Source organism: Salvelinus alpinus, chromosome 19 (assembly GCF_045679555.1).
Source record: "Salvelinus alpinus chromosome 19, SLU_Salpinus.1, whole genome shotgun sequence".
NCBI lineage: Eukaryota > Metazoa > Chordata > Actinopteri > Salmoniformes > Salmonidae > Salvelinus > Salvelinus alpinus.
Genome location: NC_092104.1, coordinates 12,764,319 through 12,785,429, shown reverse-complemented (window position 1 = coordinate 12,785,429; position 21,111 = coordinate 12,764,319). Strand labels below are relative to the sequence as shown.

At 45.0% G+C, this 21,111-nt stretch overlaps 1 protein-coding gene across 2 annotated transcripts in view; it reads left to right on the top strand.

Annotated features, from left to right (window-relative positions):
* LOC139545028 (collagen alpha-1(XXVII) chain B-like) overlaps window positions 1–21,111 on the top strand; it is a 96,891-nt gene that overhangs the window by 27,632 nt on the left and 48,148 nt on the right. For both annotated transcript variants that reach the window (XM_071352362.1, XM_071352364.1), the window contains exons 6-9: window positions 4,899–4,952; window positions 5,273–5,326; window positions 17,492–17,536; window positions 20,845–20,898. In XM_071352362.1, coding sequence (XP_071208463.1) covers window positions 4,899–4,952; window positions 5,273–5,326; window positions 17,492–17,536; window positions 20,845–20,898 — 207 coding nt within the window. The remainder of the gene's footprint in view (window positions 1–4,898; window positions 4,953–5,272; window positions 5,327–17,491; window positions 17,537–20,844; window positions 20,899–21,111) is intronic.

Sequence of the window (21,111 nt, the reverse complement as noted above, 5' to 3'; positions counted from 1 at the left end):
GGGCCAGTAACCGGCAGATAGGCTAGTGGTTAAGAGTGTTGGGCCAGTAACCGGCAGATAGGCTAGTGGTTAAGAGTTTTGGGCCAGTAACCGGCAGATAGGCTAGTGGTTAAGAGTGTTGGGCCAGTAACCGGCAGATAGGCTAGTGGTTAAGAGTGTTGGGCCAGTAACCGGCAGATAGGCTAGTGGTTAAGAGTGTTGGGCCAGTAACCGGCAGATAGGCTAGTGGTTAGGAGTGTTGGGCCAGTAACCGGCAGATAGGCTAGTGGTTAAGAGTGTTGGGCCAGTAACCGGCAGATAGGCTAGTGGTTAAGCGTGTTGGGCCAGTAACCGGCAGATTGGCTATTGGTTAACAGTGTTGGCCCAGTAACCGTCAGATAGGCTAGTGGTTAAGAGTGTTGGACCAGTAACCGAAAGGTCGCTGGTTTGAATCCCCCAGCTGACTAGGTGAAAAATCTGTTGATGTGCCCTTGAGCAAGGCACTTAACCCTAATTGCTCCTGTAAATCGCTCTGGATAAGAGTGTCTGCTAAATGACCCCCAAAAATTATATGACTGCACTTACACAGAGATGAAAAGCAGGTGGTTTATTTTCTGGTTGTACATTTTAAGAGGAACAATTAAATACCTTTTTTACTTGCAACTGGGCGTCAAGTGTAAGTGCAAATCTGAAAGTTTCCACTGAAAAAAAATTGTCAGTTGGACAATGAAATTAATAGAGTGTTCACAAGTGTAGATGTTGGCACCAGTTACAACCTCCTTTCCCTAGCCCTGTCCAGGAGAGGCTGGTCTGGAGGACCTTTAATGACCATGGTTGTGTCCCAAATGCCACCCTATTCCCTATAGCGTACGACTTTTGACCAGGGCCCATAGGGGAATAGGGTGCTGTTTGGGATGCACATTTCATGCCAAGTTGGGGCTTACGTGAAAATGTAGACTTAAATGGTGCGATGGAGGCAATAATGGAGAAGCTTATATTTTTTACCATCAGTAACCTAGTAGAATAAGTGTATTAATTTGTGACCGTTTATGTCTTTGTTGACCAGAGTACCTGCTGAAATTGGCCTGGTGCATTCAGGTGGAGACTCTTTCATCGTAGGCAAACAGGACAAAGTCATAAACTGCAGGAGGGCATTCATAAAAGTTCACCCATAATGGAGGGTTTGTTCAGAAGCCCAGTGTGTGTAAAATGATTTCCCTTTGATCCAATTCCTTTGAACAAACACATATGTTACTACTGGTTGCAAATGTTTCTGTGTTAGTCCTTGAATGGCCCAATTAACATGTAGAGGGCCAGGTTGTTTTCCTTTCCACCTGGCCAGTAAAAACCATGGGCCCTAGTTAGCTTTAAAGGGCCCTGAGTTTTTCTGGGTCAGATCAAGTGGTCAGTGAAAAACTCCTGGTCCTATGTATGAGTGAGGTTTAGGATTATATGCGTTCAACATCTTTATGGTACAGTATTTAAGATTAGAAAGTAATCACTTCCCAGTACCCTAGACTACAGCAGTAGTCAGACAGCATCCCACTACTGCCTGAAAAGGACAAGGAATGTGCCTGGTCACTCATATTAATGGACTCTGTCTTGTGTAAATACAACTGTTGTGTGTGAACCCATTCACTCCCTCACACTACAGGCCGGCATGTAAACTGTAATTCTCCACCTTTGTGTGATTCAACAGCATAACTTTGCAGAGAATGTGTAAATGCACCATTACATCAAGCAATTGTGTGTGTATCAGATCACTACCGTTAACTAACAGAGGGTACTGTAGTCCTACATGTAAACTCCAGTGCTTGAGTTCTGATTGACATGGCAGAGAACATGTAAATACACACACACACACACAGACAATTTCACACGCATCATATGCTGCTTCTAATCTGCTCTTTATTGTTACACTTAGAAAAAAGAGGTATTCGGCTTTCCCAATACGGTAACCCTTTTTTGGTTCCAGGTAGAACCCTTTTGGGTTCTGTATAACACTCTCTATGGAAAGGGAACCACCCAACAGGGTTCTACCTGGGTCCCAAAGGGTTCTACCTGGAACCAAAAAGGGTTCTTTGAGTGTACTGTTATCATTATCTATGCTGATGCCTAGTCACTTTACCCTGCCTTTATGTACATATATACCTCATATAGCTTGATCTGGTACTGGTACTCCCTGTATATAGTTCCACATTGATCTGGTACTGGTACTCCCTGTATATAGCTCCACATTGATTCAGTACTGGTACTCCCTGTATATAGCTCCACATTGATCTGGTACTGGTACTCCCTGTATATAGCTCCACATTGATCTGGTACTCCCTGTATATAGCTCCACATTGACCTGGTACTTCCTGTATATAGCTCCACATTGATCTGGTACTCCCTGTATATAGCTCCACATTGATCTGGTACTGGTACTCCCTGTATATAGCTCCACATTGATCTGCTACTGGTACTCCCTGTATATAGCTCCACATTGATCTGGTACTGGTACTCCCTGTATATAGCTCCACATTGATCTGGTACTGGTACTCCCTGTATATAGCTCCACATTGATCTGGTACTGATACTCCCTGTATATAGCTCCACATTGATCTGGTACTGGTACTCCCTGTATATAGCTCCACATTGATCTGGTACTGGTACTCCCTGTATATAGCTCCACATTGATCTGGTACTGGTTCTTCCTGTATATAGCGCCACATTGATCTGGTACTGATACTCCCTGTATATAGCTTCACATTGATCTGGTACTCCCTGTATATAGCTTCACATTGATCTGGTACTCCCTGTATATAGCTTCACATTGATCTGGTACTCCCTGTATATAGCTCCACATTGATCTGGTACTCCCTGTATATAGCTCCACATTGATCTGATACTGATACTCCCTGTATTTCGCTCCATTCTTGTGTGTTTTTTTCCTCGTGTTACTATTTTTGTAAAGAAATCTAATAAATTAAACTCTGTATTGTTGGGAAGGGCTCGTAAACAAGCATTTCACAGTAAAGTCTACCTGTTGTATTCGGCGCATGTGAGAATAACTTTTTACTTGAACTCATATATACTGTAACATTGAGTAGGCTCTTTAAGTTGAGGTATATGGGAGAAATCAACATCTGTGCTTTGACGAAGCAGTTTGCTTCAAAACACAACAGTAATAAATACTATTGAGGGGAATCAAGTCGTTGTCCTGAACCTTCTTTCAAGATTTCAGAAATCTACAGTCGTGGCCAAAAGTTTTGAGAATGACACAAATATTATGCTGTCAAATATTATGCTGTCAATTAACTTCTGGGCCACATCCTGACTGATGGCAGCCCATTCTTGCATAATCAATGCTTTGAGTTGGTCAGAATTTGTGGGTTTTTGTTTGTCCACCCGCCTCTTGAGGATTGACCACAAGTTCTCAATGGGATTACGGTCTGGGGAGTTTCCTGGCCATGGACCCAAAATATCGATGTTTTGTTCCCCGAGCCACTTAGTTATCACTTTTGCCTTATGGCAAGGTGCTCCATCATGCTGGAAAAGGCATTGTTCGTCACCAAACTGTTCCTGGATGGTTGGGAGAAGTTGCTCTCGGAGGATGTGTTGGTACCATTCTTTATTCATGGCTGTGTTCTTATGCAAAATTGTGAGTGAGCCCACTCCCTTGGCTGAGAAGCAACCCCACACATGAATGATCTCAGGATTCTTTACTGTTGGCATGACACAGGACTGATGGTAGCGCTCACCATGTCTTCTCCAGACAAGCTTTTTTCTGGATGCACCAAACAATCGGAAAGGGGATTCATCAGAGAAAATGACTTTACCCCAGTCCTCAGCAGTCCAATCCCTGTACCTTTTGCAGAATTATCAGTCTGTCCCTGATGTTTTTCCTGGAGAGAAGTGGCTTCTTCTCTGCCCTTCTTGACACCAGGCTAGCCTCCAAAAGTCTTCGCCTCACTGTGCGTGCAGATGCACTCACACCTGCCTGCTGCCATTCCTGAGCAAGCTCTGTACTGGTGGTGCCCCGATCCCGCAGCTGAATCAACTTTAGGACATGGTCCTGGTGCTTGCTGGACTTTCTTGGGCACCCTGAAGACTTTTTCACAACAATTGAACCACTCTCCTTGAAGTTCTTGATGATCCGATAAATGGTTGATTTAGGTGCAATCTTACTGGCAGCAATATCCTTGCCTGTGAAGCCCTTTTTGTGCAAAGCAATGATGATGGCACGTGTTTCCTTGCAGGTAACCATGGATGACAGAGGAAGAACAATGATTCCAAGCACCACCCTCCTTTTGAAGCTTCCAGTCTGTTATTTGAACTCAATCAGCATGAATCAGCAGTGATCTCTAGCCTTGTCCTCGTAAACACTCACACCTGTGTTAATGAGAGAATCACTGACATGATGTCAGCTGGTCCTTTTGTGGCAGGGCTGAAATGCAGTGGAAATGATTTTTGGGGGTTCAGTTCATTTGCATGGCAAAGAGGGACTTTGCAATTAATTGCAATTCATCTGATCACTCTTCATAACATTCTGGAGCATATGCAAATTGCCATCATACAAACTGAGGCAGCAGACTTTGTGAAAATTAATATTTGTGTCATTCTCAAAACTTTTGGCCACGACTGTACATCTGTTCAGTATTTGGAGACTAATGCCATAAGTGGAGAATCAGGGGAATCTGACTACTAAACAGTTTGTGTCTCTGTCTCTCTTTGTCTCTGTTTCTCTCTCTCTGTCTCTCTATGTCTCTGTCTCTGTTTCTCTCTCTGTGTGTGTGTGTGTGTGTGTGTGTGTGTGTGTGTGTGTGTGTGTGTGTGTGTGTGTGTGTGTGTGTGTGTGTGTGTGTGTGTGTGTGTGTGTGTGTGTGTGTGTGTGTGTGTGTGTGTGTGTGTGTGTGTGTGTGTGTACTCTGTTCCAGGGACGGAAAGGAGACCCTGGCCTTTCACCGGGCAGAGCTCCAAAAGGAGAGAGAGTGAGTATCTTGTGTTTCAGTGTTCTTTAAAAAGGGAGAGTGTAACAACGGCTAACCTAATAACACGGGATAATGTAATAATTCAATATTATAATACGTTATCTGTAACAGAGAATCATATCATTGAGCTTTTTTCATTGAGAGTTACTCAACAAATTGGAAACACATTTTGCAATAGCCCAATTTTCAATATTGTCCGATATGACCTAATGTGTTAGCTGGCAAGTAGCAAGTAATGTAGTAGAGACCTGTTTCATGTACATGAAGAGTATGAAGTTGACTTGTAACTGTATGTACATCTCTAATTCTGATCTGTCTAGGGAGACCGTGGTGCTTCAGGACCTCTTGGACTGACTGGTCAAGTTGGTAGAAAGGTAGGAGACCCTTAATCCTGCCATGCTCACGTTACTCTATGAATCAGACTCTTTGAATGAGTACAATAGACCACATTGAAGGGCACTAAATCCTAGGCTACACCCTGCCTGCCCACTCCTACATCTCTTTTGAGCTGTGTTCAGCAGGAATTTCTCAAAGAGGACTGGTTAGGAGGGCTGGAGCCAAGAGCATTCTTTTTTTTCTCAAATTATGTTTATTCTCTTATTTGGAGAAGAGCCTAACATAGTGAAGGCGTAGTAGTCCTGTACGTTTAGAGTGGTTCAGACAGACTCTTCTTCAGGACTCTGGAGGAGGCGGATTGGAATGGAATATCTGGGTTGTGACATCATCACTAATGGCTTCCAACATAAGGAGGCCGATTGAGGAGAGTCTTTTTTTGGGTGGGAACCTTTCACAGTTGGAATCACGCTTTCACTCCATGCAGCTCAAAATGTTATGTCATTGCCTCTCTTTGACAACCGTTCTCAACAGTTTTCTGCAGCTCCTATGTTTAGTAACTATGACATTATGACATTCAGCTGCTTTGGTGCACTGCCTCAAATCAACACGTCCAAACTGAGGATGAGGATCCTTATTCAGTCATTTTCTAGGATGGTCATTTCTTTGACGGTCAGTCACACGTGTCAGTATTCCAGGGGTTTACCAGGTTGCCAGAGCTGTTTTGTGTGTTTGATTACTTCAGACCTGGCCTTGCACTGGGCATGTAACACAGCTTAATCACACATGTCCCATGGGAGACTATTACACACACTCAGGTGGGAAGAAGGACATCTGCTCCGTGCCCCATGCTGCCTTGCAGCAAACACATGTTTTTCATTACCAGAAAATAAAATATTAAAAGCTGGTGGGAAAAGACTTGGAGACACTATCTCTCCTAAATTACTGCTGGCAGGCAGTGTATCATTGGGTTATTCCACACATGATCCACTGCCAAAGAGAGAAGAAAAACAGAAACTCTGAGTACAATACACTAATGTAAGTCCAGAGATCTACAACTAGGGGTGCTTTAGGTCTCCAACCAACCGGTGCAGACCTGGGTTCAAATCATATGTTTTCTTTCAAAAACTTGAAGTGTTTGTTTGAGCCTGCCGGGAGTGTCAGATTGCCGGTGTTTGCACCTTTGGGGCTCTTCCACAACGTTTTTTGAAAGAAAACAAATACTATTTAAACCCAGAGCTGAACTGGTGCTAATTAAAAAATGACCACCGTCTCCCTAATGACAATGAGCTTTGTTTATCAACAAGCAGTCTGTTTTGGACCCATTTGTATGAGAGCAGTAAAGTCTGAACCTGGCGTAGAAACAACAGCTACGCCATAGGACCGGCTGGCGCTGAAAGACCATCTGGCTTAGGCTCCAGTCAAGGTTGTTTCATTCACTACAGTAAAATAGAGGGTCTCTTTCAGCTGTCCATGTGTGTGCATACTAAATGGCACCCTATTCCCAATGTAGTGCACTACTTTTGACCAGAACCCACATAGGGAATAGGGAGCCATTTGGGATGTGCCCTGTATGATGTGCGTAATGGAAAAAATACTTTATGGGAAAATAGCATCTCTTTCTTCCATTAAAGAGCTGAATGATGGTAATTGCAGCTTCTCTCTAAGTGTGGACAGAGGTTAAGTGACTGTTACATCCCTCTAACTAATGTACTGTAGGGGTTAGTGAATGGTACATCCCTCTAACTAATGTACTGTAGGGAGGTGGGTGTCCAGCTGGGGAATATTTTATCCCTTACTCACTATTGTCAGCATGAGAAACCTCAGAATCATGCTGGGATGTAGCTGAAAGTTATGTGTTTAGTTTAGTTACCAAGGCCAACACATAGACATCTCACTATTTTGTGGTCACTGACTGTGTTCTACAGTACCCTGTAACCTCACTGACTGTGTTCTACAGTACCCTGTAACCTCACTGACTGTGTACTACACTACCCTGTAACCTCACTGACCGTGTTCTACAGTACCCTGTAACCTCACTGACCGTGTTCTACAGTACCCTGTAACCTCACTGACTGTGTTCTACAGTACCCTGTAACCTCACTGACCGTGTTCTACAGTACCCTGTAACCTCACTGACCGTGTTCTACAGTACCCTGTAACCTCACTGACCGTGTTCTACAGTACCATGTAACCTCACTGACCGTGTTCTACAGTACCATGTAACCTCACTGACTGTGTTCTACAGTACCCTGTAACCTCACTGACTGTGTTCTACAGTACCCTGTAACCTCACTGACCGTGTTCTACAGTACCATGTAACCTCACTGACCGTGTTCTACAGTACCCTGTAACCTCACTGACTGTGTTCTACAGTACCCTGTAACCTCACTGACTGTGTTCTACAGTACCCTGTAACCTCACTGACTGTGTTCTACAGTACCATGTTACCTCACTGATCGTGTTCTACAGTACCCTGTAACCTCAATGACTGTGTTCTACAGTACCCTGTAACCTCACTGACCGTGTTCTACAGTACCCTGTAACCTCACTGACCGTGTTCTACAGTACCCTGTAACCTCACTGACTGTGTTCTACAGTACCCTGTAACCTCACTGACTGTGTTCTACAGTACCCTGTAATCTCACTGACCGTGTTCTAGAGTACCCTGTAACCTCACTGACCGTGTTCTACAGTACCATGTAACCTCACTGACTGTGTTCTACAGTACCATGTAACCTCACTGACCGTGTACTACACTACCCTGTAACCTCACTGACTGTGTTCTACAGTACCATGTAACCTCACTGACCGTGTTCTACAGTACCCTGTAACCTCACTGACCGTGTTCTACAGTACCCTGTAACCTCACTGACCGTGTTCTACAGTACCATGTAACCTCACTGACCGTGTTCTACAGTACCCTGTAACCTCACTGACTGTGTTCTACAGTACCATGTAACCTCACTGACCGTGTACTACACTACCCTGTAACCTCACTGACCGTGTTCTACAGTACCCTGTAACCTCACTGACTGTGTTCTACAGTACCCTGTAACCTCACTGACTGTGTTCTACAGTACCATGTAACCTCACTGACTGTGTTCTACAGTACCCTGTAACCTCACTGACTGTGTTCTACTGTACCTACAGTACCCTGTAATCTCAACAGCTGTGTGGGCACTTGCTCCCTGCGCCTCTTGAAGTTCTACCCCATGGCCTTGTCCCTGGCTTGGGGCCAGACATAGTCTGTGTCTCCCTCTCCCTCTGTGGGAAACGTGTAAAATATGTCATGGGCCAAGGTAACCCTGCAGTCAGGCAGACAGAGTCAGTGGTTGGGATAGTAAATCAGAAGAGGCCGGTGGGCTGGTGGGGAAACTGACACACTGTGGAGAGCATTACCAGCCTTGGACCTGGATGTAGTGGAGTGGGGTGTGTGTGTGTGTGTGTGTGTGTGTGCATGCGTGAATGGTAGCATGCTTGCTCACATGCGTCTGGACCCTGCTTTTTCCACTGCCAGCCCAGCCATGATATCATTGGCATATTGAAATTGCTCTGATGTTTATTAGACACTAGCGAAGTCTTTTTTCTCCTAGACTTTCCCTTCATATTCCTGGCTATAGGTAATGCTCTGACACGTTTGATGGCGGGGCCTTGGTTAGGTTTCCTATTTGTTCAGGAGAGAATGGCATTGGGGTAAGGGTGTAATTTGTGCAAAATGGCATATTTTCTACTAATCTCTGTCACAGTCAATATTGTAACATGGGGATGAAAGACATGAGAATATGAAGCCAGTTTCTCATTTATAATGAACGAATCCAATGGAAAGAATATTATCTGTCTGCCAAAGTCATTTTACTGCTTCATACAAGATGGGAGAGATTAGACCATGTGACGTGCATGTACAACTGTGGAACATGGTCAAGACCCTGCCTCGTTCCTATATATTATTTGATTTATGATAAAGTAGTGTTTTCTTTGATGTTCTCTAAACCGAGAGCAATGGCTGTGTACAATGCTCGGGACTACATGTTCAGGCACATACTTCTCCAATACAGTTTATAGCAACAGATACTACAAGGCCATTTTGAATCACATTATTCAACTAACTGGGCTTATGTTCACTTCACACTCGGACTGAAATACGCCTTCAATGTCACACATGTAGACAGGGAGCCTCAGATCAGAAACTGCTGCTCTCCTCTGTCTCTCTGGCAGGTAGGCTAAGATCAGAGACTGCTCCTCTCCTCTGTCTCTCTGGCAGGGAGGCTCAGAACAGAGACTGCTCCTCTCCTCTGTCTCTCTGGCAAGGAGGCTCAGATCAGAGACTGCTCCTCTCCTCTGTCTCTCTGGCAGGGAGGCTCAGAACAGAGACTGCTCCTCTCCTCTGTCTCTCTGGCAAGGAGGCTCAGATCAGAGACTGCTCCTCTCCTCTGTCTCTCTGGCAGGGAAGCTCAGATCAGAGACTGCTCCTCTCCTCAGTCTCTCTGGCAAGGAGGCTCAGATCAGAGACTGCTCCTCTCCTCTGTCTCTCTGGCAGGGAAGCTCAGATCAGAGACTGCTCCTCTCCTCTGTCTCTCTGGCAGGGAGGCTCAGATCAGAGACTGCAGCATTTCTCTCCTCGGTGCTCAACTGTATGGCACTGGCTTTGGAGCCCAGACATATTCTTCCCTCCTTTCCCTTCTCCATGGACGTGCATTGGCTCCTTCCTTGTCCTCATAAGGCTACGGTCAAAAGTATTAGCGCTATTTTGGGAATAGGGTGCCATTGACTCTGCTCCAGTGAACTGGACAGTAAAGACTTAATATAGTGTATTTCCGTCTTCAGGTGGTGCTTGATTGGTAGCAGGGACAGAAAAATATCCAGGCTTCTGTTTACGAATCACCTCTAAGATAACGGCTTGGCTTCAAAGAAGTATCTCATAATGTCCGTATGTAAACTGTAGGAGATGGCGTTTGGAACTGCATGCTGTGGTGGGTGGTCTGTATGTTTACGTAGATGCTCATCTCGATGGGGGTGTTGGCAGGCAGTGGTTTAGTCAGTGTGCCTGCTGCTGAGAGGCATGACCATTAGTAGGCAGTGGTACACCAGACTGAGGGGGATGTATACACACGCTCACATACACACACATATACACACACATATATACACACACATATACAGTGGGGAGAACAAGTATTTGATACACTGCCGATTTTGCAGGTTTTCCTACTTACAAAGCATGTAGAGGTCTGTAATATTTATCATAGGTACAGTTCAACTGTGAGAGACGGAATCTAAAACAAAAATCCAGAAAATCACGATTGTGCATCTGTAAAAGTTTGTGAGTGTTTTTGGTGACAAGCCAAATTTCTTCAGCCTCCTGAGGTTGAAGAGGCGCTGTTACACCTTCTTCACCACGCTGTTTGTGTGGGTGGACCATTTCAGTTTGTCCGTGATGTGTACGCTAAGGAACTTTCCACCTTCTCCACCACTGTCCCGTCGATGTGGATAGGGAGGTGCTCCCTCTGCTGTTTCCTGAAGTCCACGATCATGTCCTTTGTTTTGTTGACGTTGAGTGTGAGTGTGAGGTTATTTTCCTGACACCACACTCTGAGGGCCCTCACCTCCTCCCTGTAGGCCGTCTCGTCGTTGTTGGTAATCAAGCCTACCACTGTAGTGTCGTCTGCAAACTTGATGATTGAGTTGGAGGCATGCATGGCCACGCAGTAATTAGTGAACAGGGAGTACAGGAGAGGGCTGAGAACGCACCCTTGTGGGGCCCCAGTGTTGAGGATCAGTGGGGTGGAGATGTTGTTTCCTACCCTCACCACCTGGGGGCGTCCTGTCAGAAAGTCCAGGACCCAGTTGCACAGGGCGGGATCGAGACCCAGGGTCTCAAGCTTAATGACGAGTTTGGAGGGTATTATGGTGTTAAATGCTGAGCTGTAGTCGATGAACAGCATTCTTACATAGGTATTCCTCTTGTCCAGATGGGTTAGGGCAGTGTGCAATGCGATTGCGATTGCGTCGTCTGTGGACCTTTTGGGGCGGTAAGCAAATTGAAGTGGGTCTAGGGTGTCAGGTAGGGTGGAGGTGATATGATCCTTGACTAGTCTCTCAAAGCACTTCATGATGACGGAAGTGAGTGCTACGGGGCAATAGTCATTTAGCTTAGTTACCTTAGCTTTCTTGGGAACAGGAACAATGGTGACCCTCTTGAAGCATGTGGGAACAGCAGACTGGGATAGGGATTGATTGAATATGTCCGTAAACACACCAGCCAGCTGGTCTGCGCATGCTCTGAGGACACGGCTAGGGATGCCATCTGGGCCGGCAGCCTTGCAAGGGTTAACACGTTTAAATGTTTTACTCACTTTGGCTGCGGTGAAGGAAAGCCTGCAGGTTTTGGTAACGGGCCGTGTCGTTGGCATTGTATTGTCCTCAAAGCGAGCAAAGAAGTTGTTTAGTTAGTCTGGGAGCAAGACATCGGGGTCCGAGATGGGGCTAGTTTTCTTTTTGCAGACCGTGATTGACCGTGATTTCCAAGGTGGCTTAGCAGTTCAGACGTCTTTTTCTGTTCCGTATTGTTCGTGTCCTGTATATATATATATTTACACCTTTCTTCGCATATCTTTTATCTATTTTATTATCCAAGAACTCAACTACAAAAGCTTTCCTGCAAAAGCTTTCCTGCAACCCGCTTCACCAATTACAAAAGTATTACTTACCTCAATCTGAAAATCCATCGTGGAAGCTAGCCAGGGGCTAATTCAGAAGATAGCCTGAAAGCTTAACCAGAAGCTACTCCGATAGCTAGCCAGAAGCTAATCTGTAGCTGCCCCGAAATTAGCCGGTTTGCTGGCTAGCGTTGGTGTTTCAGCTGCCCACGTTTAGTGGTCATCAGCTATTCCTTTAGCTCGATAATCTACCGGCACTTTTGTGCAACGCGACTCGGACCGGAGCATTCCGGGACTCTTTTTTTTTTTTTTTTCTCTCAGTTTCCCCGGATTCCAGCCGCAGGCTCTGGACACTTGTACCTTGATTTCGCAGCTAGCTAGCTGCAAACCGTGTGACTATTGGCTTACGTCGACCCCGGAGCAAACTCTAATCATTCTGGAGCTAGCCAGCTGAGGAGTTCCATCACCACCCGGACCCGTTTCTTTTGTTGCTGCTGCAGATACGGAACCCCACCGGGCCTTCACGACTGACTGCCGCGACTGACTGCCGACGTTATCTGCCCGAGGGATTTATCCAACTGGCACCTCCGTCCCGACGTTACCTGAACGCTCATCTGAGGCCCGCTAATCGTTAGCTGTCTTATCGGCTGCTATTTGAACAAGTATATTGGACAACTATTATTATTATTATTATTTATTTATTTTATTTTTTCCTTGGGTCACTATATCTATTTTGCCAATTTGGATTGATCCCCTCTACCACACGGAACCCCACTACACGGAACCCCACTAACCTACCGACGGAAACGCACGAGGTATCTACAAACAGACCTCCATCCTATGCTACTACCGATAGCCATATACCCGGCCAGCTGTCTGGATCGCCACGACCCCAACCAACCTCTACTCACTGGACCCTTATTGATCACCCGATTAGCATGCCTCTCCTTAATGTAAATATGCCTTGTCCATTGCTGTTCTGGTTAGTGTTTATTGGCTTATTTCACTGTAGAGACTCTAGCCCTGCTCTCTATACCATATCCAACCTCTCAGTTCCACCACCCACATATGCGATGACATCACCTGGTTTCAATGATGTTTCTAGAGACAATATCTCTCTCATCATCACTCAATACCTAGGTTTACCTTCACTGTATTCACATCCTACCATACCTTTGTCTGTACATTATTCCTTTAAACTATTTTATCGCCCCCAGAAACCTCCTTTTACTCTCTGCTCTAGTAGCTCTAGGCGACCAATTCTCATAGCTTTTAGCCGTACCCTTATCCTACTCCTCCTCTGTTCCTCTGGTGATGTAGAGGTGAATCCAGGCCCTGCAGTACCTGGCTCCACTCCTATTCCCCAGGCGCTCTCTTTTGATGACTTCTGTAACCGTAATAGCCTTGGCTTCATGCATGTTAACATTAGAAGCCTCCTCCCTAAGTTTGTTTTGTTCACTGCTTTAGCACACTCTGCCAACCCGGATGTTTTAGCCGTGTCTGAATCCTGGCTTAGAAAGACCACCAAAAATTCAGACATTTTCATCCCCAATTACAAGATTTTCAGACAAGATAGAACGGCCAAAGGGGGCGGTGTTGCAATCTACTGCAAAGACTGCCTGCAGAGTTCTGTTATACTATCCAGGTCTGTTCCCAAACAATTTGAACTTCTACTTTTAAAAATCCACCTCTCTAAAAACAAGTCTCTCACCGTTGCCGCCTGCTATAGACCACCCTCTGCCCCCAGCTGTGCTCTGGACACTATATGTGAACTGATTGCCCCCCATCTATCTTCAGAGCTCGTGCTGCTAGGCGACCTAAATTTGAACATGCTCAACACCCCAGCCACCCTACAATCTAAGCTTGATGCCCTCAATCTCACACAAATTATAAATGAACCTACCAGGTACCACCCCAATTCCGTAAACACGGGTACCCTCATAGATATCATCCTAACAAACTTGCCCTCCAAATACACCTCTGCTGTTTTCAACCAAGATCTCAGCGATCACTGCCTCATTGCCTGCATCCGTAATGGGTCAGCGGTCAAACGACCTCCACTCATCACTGTCAAACGCTCCCTGAAACACTTCAGCGAGCAGGCCTTTCTAATCGACCTGGCCGGGGTATCCTGGAAGGATATTGATCTCATCCCGTCAGTAGAGGATGCCTGGTCATTTTTTAAAAATGCCTTCCTCACCATCTTGAATAAGCATGCCCCATTCAAGAAATTTAGAACCAGGAACAGATATAGCCCTTGGTTCTCTCCTGACCTGACTGCCCTTAACCAACAGAAAAACATCCTATGGCGTTCTGCATTAGCATCGAACAGCCCCCGTGATATGCAACTTTTCAGGGAAGCCAGAAACCAATATACACAGGCAGTTAGAACAGCCAAGGCTAGCTATTTCAAGCAGAAATTTGCTTCCTGCAACACAAATTCAAAAAAGTTCTGGGACACCGTAAAGTCCATGGAGAATAAGAACACCTCCTCCCAGCTTCCAACCGCTCTGAAGATAGGAAACACTGTCACCACCGACAAATCCACTATAATCGAGAATTTCAATAAGCATTTTTCTACGGCTGGCCATGCTTTCCACCTGGCTACCCCCACCCCGGACAACAGCACTGCCCTCCCCTCTGCTACTCGCCCAAGCCTTCCCCATTTCTCTTTCTCCCAAATACAGTCAGCTGATGTTCTAAATGAGCTGCAAAATCTGGACCCTTACAAATCAGCCGGGCTAGATAATCTGGACCCTTTCTTTCTAAAACTATCTGCTGAAATTGTTGCCACCCCTATTACTAGCCTCTTCAACCTCTCTTTCGTGTCGTCTGAGATCCCCAAAGATTGGAAAGCAGCTGCGGTTATCCCCCTCTTCAAAGGGGGGGACACCCTTGACCCTAACTGCTACAGACCTATATCTATCCTACCCTGCCTTTCTAAGGTCTTCGAAAGCCAAGTCAACAAACAGATTACCGACCATTTCGAATCCCACCACACCTTCTCCGCAATGCAATCTGGTTTCAGAGCTGGTCATGGGTGCACCTCAGCTACGCTCAAGGTCATAAACGATATCGTAACCGCCATCGATAGGAAACAATACTGTGCAGCCGTATTCATTGACCTGGCCAAGGCCTTTGACTCTGTCAATCACCACATCCTCATTGGCAGACTCGACAGCCTTGGTTTCTCTAATGATTGCCTCGCCTGGTTCACCAACTACTTCTCTGATCGAGTTCAGTGTGTCAAATCGGAGGGTCTGTTGTCCGGGCCTCTGGCAGTCTCTATGGGGGTGCCACAGGGTTCAATTCTTGGACCGACTCTCTTCTCTGTTTACATCAATGATGTCGCTCTTGCTGCTGGTGATTCTCTGATCCACCTCTACGCAGACGACACTATTCTGTACACTTCTGGCCCTTCTTTTGACACTGTGTTAACAACCCTCCAGGCGAGCTTCAATGCCATACAACTCTCCTTCCGTGGCCTCCAACTGCTCTTAAATACAAGTAAAACCAAATGCATGCTCTTCAACCGATCGCTGCCTGCTCCTGCCCGCCTGTCCAACATCACTACTTTGGACGGCTCTGACTTAGAATATGTGGACACCTACAAATACCTAGGTGTCTGGTTAGACTGCAAACTCTCCTTCCAGACTCACATCAAACATCTCCAATCCAAAGTCAAATCTAGAATTGGCTTCCTATTCCGCAACAAAGCATCCTTTACTCATGCTGCCAAACATACCCTTGTAAAACTGACCATCCTACCAATCCTCGACTTCGGTGATGTCATTTACAAAATAGCCTCCAAAACCCTACTCAATAAATTGGATGCAGTCTATCACAGTGCCATCCGTTTTGTCACCAAAGCCCCATATACTACCCACCACTGCGACCTGTACACTCTCGTTGGCTGGCCCTCGCTTCATACTCGTCGCCAAACCCACTGGTTCCAGGTCATCTACAAGACCCTGCTAGGTAAAGTCCCCCCTTATCTCAGCTCGCTGGTCACCATAGCAGCACCTACCTGTAGCACGCGCTCCAGCAGGTATATCTCTCTAGTCACCCCCAAAACCAATTCTTCCTTTGGACGCCTCTCCTTCCAGTTCTCTGCTGCCAATGACTGGAACGAACTACAAAAATCTCTGAAACTGGAAACACCTATCTCCCTCACTAGCTTTAAGCACCAGCTGTCAGAGCAGCTCATAGATTACTGCACCTGTATATAACCTATCTACAATTTAGCCCAAACAACTACCTCTTTACCTACTGTATTTATTTATTAATTTATTTTGCTCCTTTGCACCCCTTTATTTCTGTCTCTACTTTGCACTTTCTTCCACCGCAAACCAACCATTCCATTGTTTTTTTAGTTTTTATTTTACGTGCTGTGTTGTACTCACTTCGCCTCCATGGCCTTTTATATTTTTATTTATTTATACATATATTTGTTTGCCTTCACCTCCCTTATCTCACCTCACTTGCTCACATTGTATATAGACTTATTTTTTTTTTTTTTTTTTTACTGTATTATTGACTATATGTTGTTTTACTCCATGTGTAACTATGTGTTGTTGTATGTGTCGAACTGCTTTGCTTTATCTTGGCCAGGTCGCAATTGTAAATGAGAACGTGTTCTCAATTTGCCTACCTGGTTAAATAAAGGTTAAATAAATAAAATAAAAAAATTGACTGTAGACCCTGCCACATACCTCTCGTGCCTGAGCCATTGAATTGCGACTCTACTTTGTCTCTATACTGACGCTTAGCTTGTTTGATTGCCTTGCGGAGGGAATAACTACACTGTTTGAATTCGGTCATGTTTCCGGTCACCTTGCCCTGATTAAAAGCAGTTCGAGCTTTCAGGTTTGCGCGAATGCTGCCATCAATCCACGGTTACTGGTTGGGGAAGGTTTTAATTGTCACTGTGGGTACAACATCACCGATGCACTCGCTAATAAACTCGCTCACTGAATCAGCGTATACATCAATGTTGTTGTTCGGCGCTATCCGGCACATATCCCAGTCCACGTGATCGAAGCAATCTTGAAGCATGTGAGGTGAGGAGTCTCCTCCAGTAAACATACAGTAATTAAACACAGGGAAACACTCTGACATGATTTCAGCTCCACACAGTTTGTGTGTGTGTGTGTGTGTGTGTGTGTGTGTGTGTGTGTGTGTGTGTGTGTGTGTGTGTGTGTGTGTGTGTGTGTGTGTGTGTGTGTGTGTGTGTGTGTGTGTGTGTGTGTGTGTGTGTGTGTGTGTGTTCTTACATAACAGAACCTTGAGATTTTAAAGGAACTCTTTGATCAAAAACTCCTCCTCTATATTATTTCCATCCTTTCCTCTTCTTAGAACTTTGTTAATGTTCAACTGGTCTCTGATTGACTACATGTGAGTCTGTATCTTGTTGCTATGGTAACTGAACTTGGTAACTGAAATGAAGCATAGCATATCGGTACTATTCATATCCCTGATATGAGGAGTTATGTGATCCTTATCATATCCATACAAAGTTGTCTAACTGTAGTGTTCCTCTCTTTGCAGGGACAGAAAGGCCATCCAGGTCCTGCTGGTCAACCAGGAGATTCTGTGAGTATTCTGTTCTATCATATCGTATCAATAACTTCTGCTAACGATACATGAACATAGGATAGCTCAGAATCTGGTCTGGTAAAGTCCTATTGCAGATTGGGCAGCTTCCGCAAAGCACTGTTACGTTCAACTTATTCTCATGAGTAACAGCTTCATATAGTTTTGCTTGTTTCAGTAGTTATTTTAACTGCCCTATTTCTGTGTCTTTGAACTGGTGTTAATGTGTGATGTTCCTGACTGCATCCTCGGTCTAAAAATATACAGGTTAAGAAACATTCCATGCAGCAGCTTTAGAACACTAAGCAAATTCATTGGACCAGTGCCGTTAAAAGCTTTTTGCAAAGTGTTATGGGATATTAGAATCCCTTTGTCTTATCCTTCGTCATCTTCAACCTAGACTGTGTTTAAACCACTGCATACATCAGACAATAGACTCTCCATCTGTTTACCCAACGAAGCTGAAGCTATGGCTCGGCTGTCAGAACACATTGCTCCCTGAGGACCCAAACATGAATTCCTGAACAGAGAAAAGAAAAGAGGGAGAGAGGGAGAGAGAGAGAGAGACAAAGGTAGAGTGGGAGGGAAGGAGAGAGATAGAGAGAAGGAAAATATATATATACAGTGGGGAGAACAAGTATTTGATACACTGCCGATTTTGCAGGTTTTCCTACTTACAAAGCATGTAGAGGTCTGTCATTTTTATCATAGGTACACTTCAACTGTGAGAGACGGAATCTAAAACAAAAATCCAGAAAATCACATTGTATGATTTTTAAGTAATTAATTTGCATTTTATTGCATGACATAAGTATTTGATCACCTACCAACCAGTAAGAATTCCGGCTCTCACAGACCTGTTAGTTTTTCTTTAAGAAGCCCTCCTGTTCTCCACTCATTACCTGTATTAACTGCACCTGTTTGAACTCGTTACCTGTATAAAAGACACCTGTCCACACACTCAATCAAACAGACTCCAACCTCTCCACAATGGCCAAGACCAGAGAGCTGTGTAAGGACATCAGGGATAAATTGTAGACCTGTACAAGGCTGGGATGGGCTACAGGACAATAGCCAAGCAGCTTGGTGAGAAGGCAACAACTGTTGGCACAATTTTTAGAAAATGGAAGAAGTTCAAGATGACGGTCAATCACCCTCGGTCTGGGGCTCCATGCAAGATCTCACCTCGTGGGGCATCAATGATCATGAAGAATGTGAGGGATCAGCCCAGAACTACACGGCAGGACCTGGTCAATGACCTGAAGAGAGCTGGGACCACAGTCTCAAAGAAAACCATTAGTAACACACTACGCCGTCATGGATTAAAATCCTGCAGCGCACGCAAGGTCCCCCTGCTCAAGCCAGCGCATGTCCAGGCCCGTCTGAAGTTTGCCAATGACCATCTGGATGATCCAGAGGAGGAATGGGAGAAGGTCATGTGGTCTGATGAGACAAAAATAGAGATTTTTGCTCTAAACTCCACTCGCCGTGTTTGGAGGAATAGAAGGATGAGTACAACCCCAAGAACACCATCCCAACCGTGAAGCATGGAGGTGGAAACATCATTCTTTGGGGATGCTTTTCTGCAAAGGGGACAGGACGACTGCACCGTATTGAAGGGAGGATGGATGGGGCCATGTATCGCGAGATCTTGACCAACAACCTCCTTCCCTCAGTAAGAGCATTGAAGATGGGTCGTGGCTGGGTCTTCCAGCATGACAACGACCCGAAACACACAGCCAGGGCAACTAAGGAGTGGCTCCGTAGGAAGCATCTCAAGGTCCTGGAGTGGCCTAGCCAGTCTCCAGACCTGAACCCAATAGAAAATCTTTGGAGGGAGCCAAAAGTCCGTATTGCCCAGCGACAGCCCCGAAACCTGAAGGATCTGGAGAAGGTCTGTATGGAGGAGTGGGCCAAAATCCCTGCTGCAGTGTGTGCAAACCTGGTCAAGAACTACAGGAAACGTATGATCTCTGTAATTGCAAACTAAGGTTTCTGTACCAAATATTCAGTTCTGCTTTTCTGATGTATCAAATACTTATGTCATGCAATAAAATGCAAATTAATTACTTAAAAATCATACAATGTGATTTTCTGGATTTTTGTTTTAGATTCCTTCTCTCACAGTTGAAGTGTACCTATGATAAAAATTACAGACCTCTACATGCTTTGTAAGTAGGAAAACCTGCAAAATTGTCAGTGTATCAAATACTTGTTCTCCCCACTGTATATAGCGAGAGAGAGAGGGAGAGAGAGAGATCCGAGAAGGAGAGAGAGAAGAAAAAGAAGGCCATTAGAAGGAGGAGGAGACTAAGCCTTGTCAGGGGAGGATGTTAAACATGAACACATTAGTTCTTAAGCAATGTTGGCCAGAGAAATTTTGTTTTTGGCAGATCTTAAATTGGGTCAAATAGTCTGGACAACCTAAGGTCACTTCTCCCAGGGAATCCAAAGAAATACTAAAAATAGTGTTTAGTGCGTTTACATTCACTACAAAGAATGTGCAATGTGTAGTGTACTATCAGTACAAAGAGTCTTGAGTTCTCACTGACCACATGGCCTGAGCAGGAACATGATCTGAGCCTTAGTTAAAGGCTATACGTAGGGCCCAGAGTTGTTCCTGGTCAGGTTGATGTGGTCAGGAAAGGTCCTAGTGATCTAGAGTATCACTGAGACTCTTTGGCTCTTCTGTTGCTGTATGCAACACTGGGCTCTCACAGCGATGTTCGTGTTTGGGTTTTCAGTGGGAAATGAAAATGCATGATGCATAAACATCATTGCCGGTAGTCTGTAATTACATTGGTTGGCTCTCATTACAAATAAGCGGTAATTTTCCATTCATTAAAAAACCCATGTTGTTCTTTGCATATATTTAAAGTAAAAAAAAAAAAAAGTATTTAAAGTTTCATGAAGGGATTAATTGAACATTTATTTCACCACATGGAAAATATTTTAGTGAAGGAAAGCCCCATGATTAACAGACTACTACTGTACAGTAGTCAAACTGTACGTGGTTCTACCACAACGTAAAACTACCCACTGGGAGTCCGTTGAACTTCATTGAAAATAGAGCGTCAATATTTGCAGTGGCTCTCCTGTGCTGACGAAACAAAGGTTCTTTATGAAGAGTGTGTAGATGGAACCCTCTCCCTGTATTTCCCCCTTTTCCTGAACTCACACTGCTTCACTCCAACGACATGAAGGCTGAGAAAGACACAACTATTGTGGCAACCCCCGCCCCCCCTCTTTCATCTCAATCCTTCTCTCTCGTTTCACTCACTCCTTCTCTCCTTTCCCTCTTTCCGCAGGGCGAGCAAGGGGCAGACGGAAGCCCAGGGGCCAAAGGTTATCCTGGCAGGCAGGTGCAGTAAATCTAGTGTCGCGGTGCTGGATAAGCAGGACTACACACACCATACAGTACATTAAGAGCTGTAAGAAAGAGAGAGGTGCTAGCTAAGGCTAAGCTAAGCAGGACTACACACCATACAGTACATTAACAGCTGTAAGAGAGAGAGAGATGCTAGCTAAGGCTAAGCTAAGCAGGACTACAGTACACACAGTAAACACACTCATGT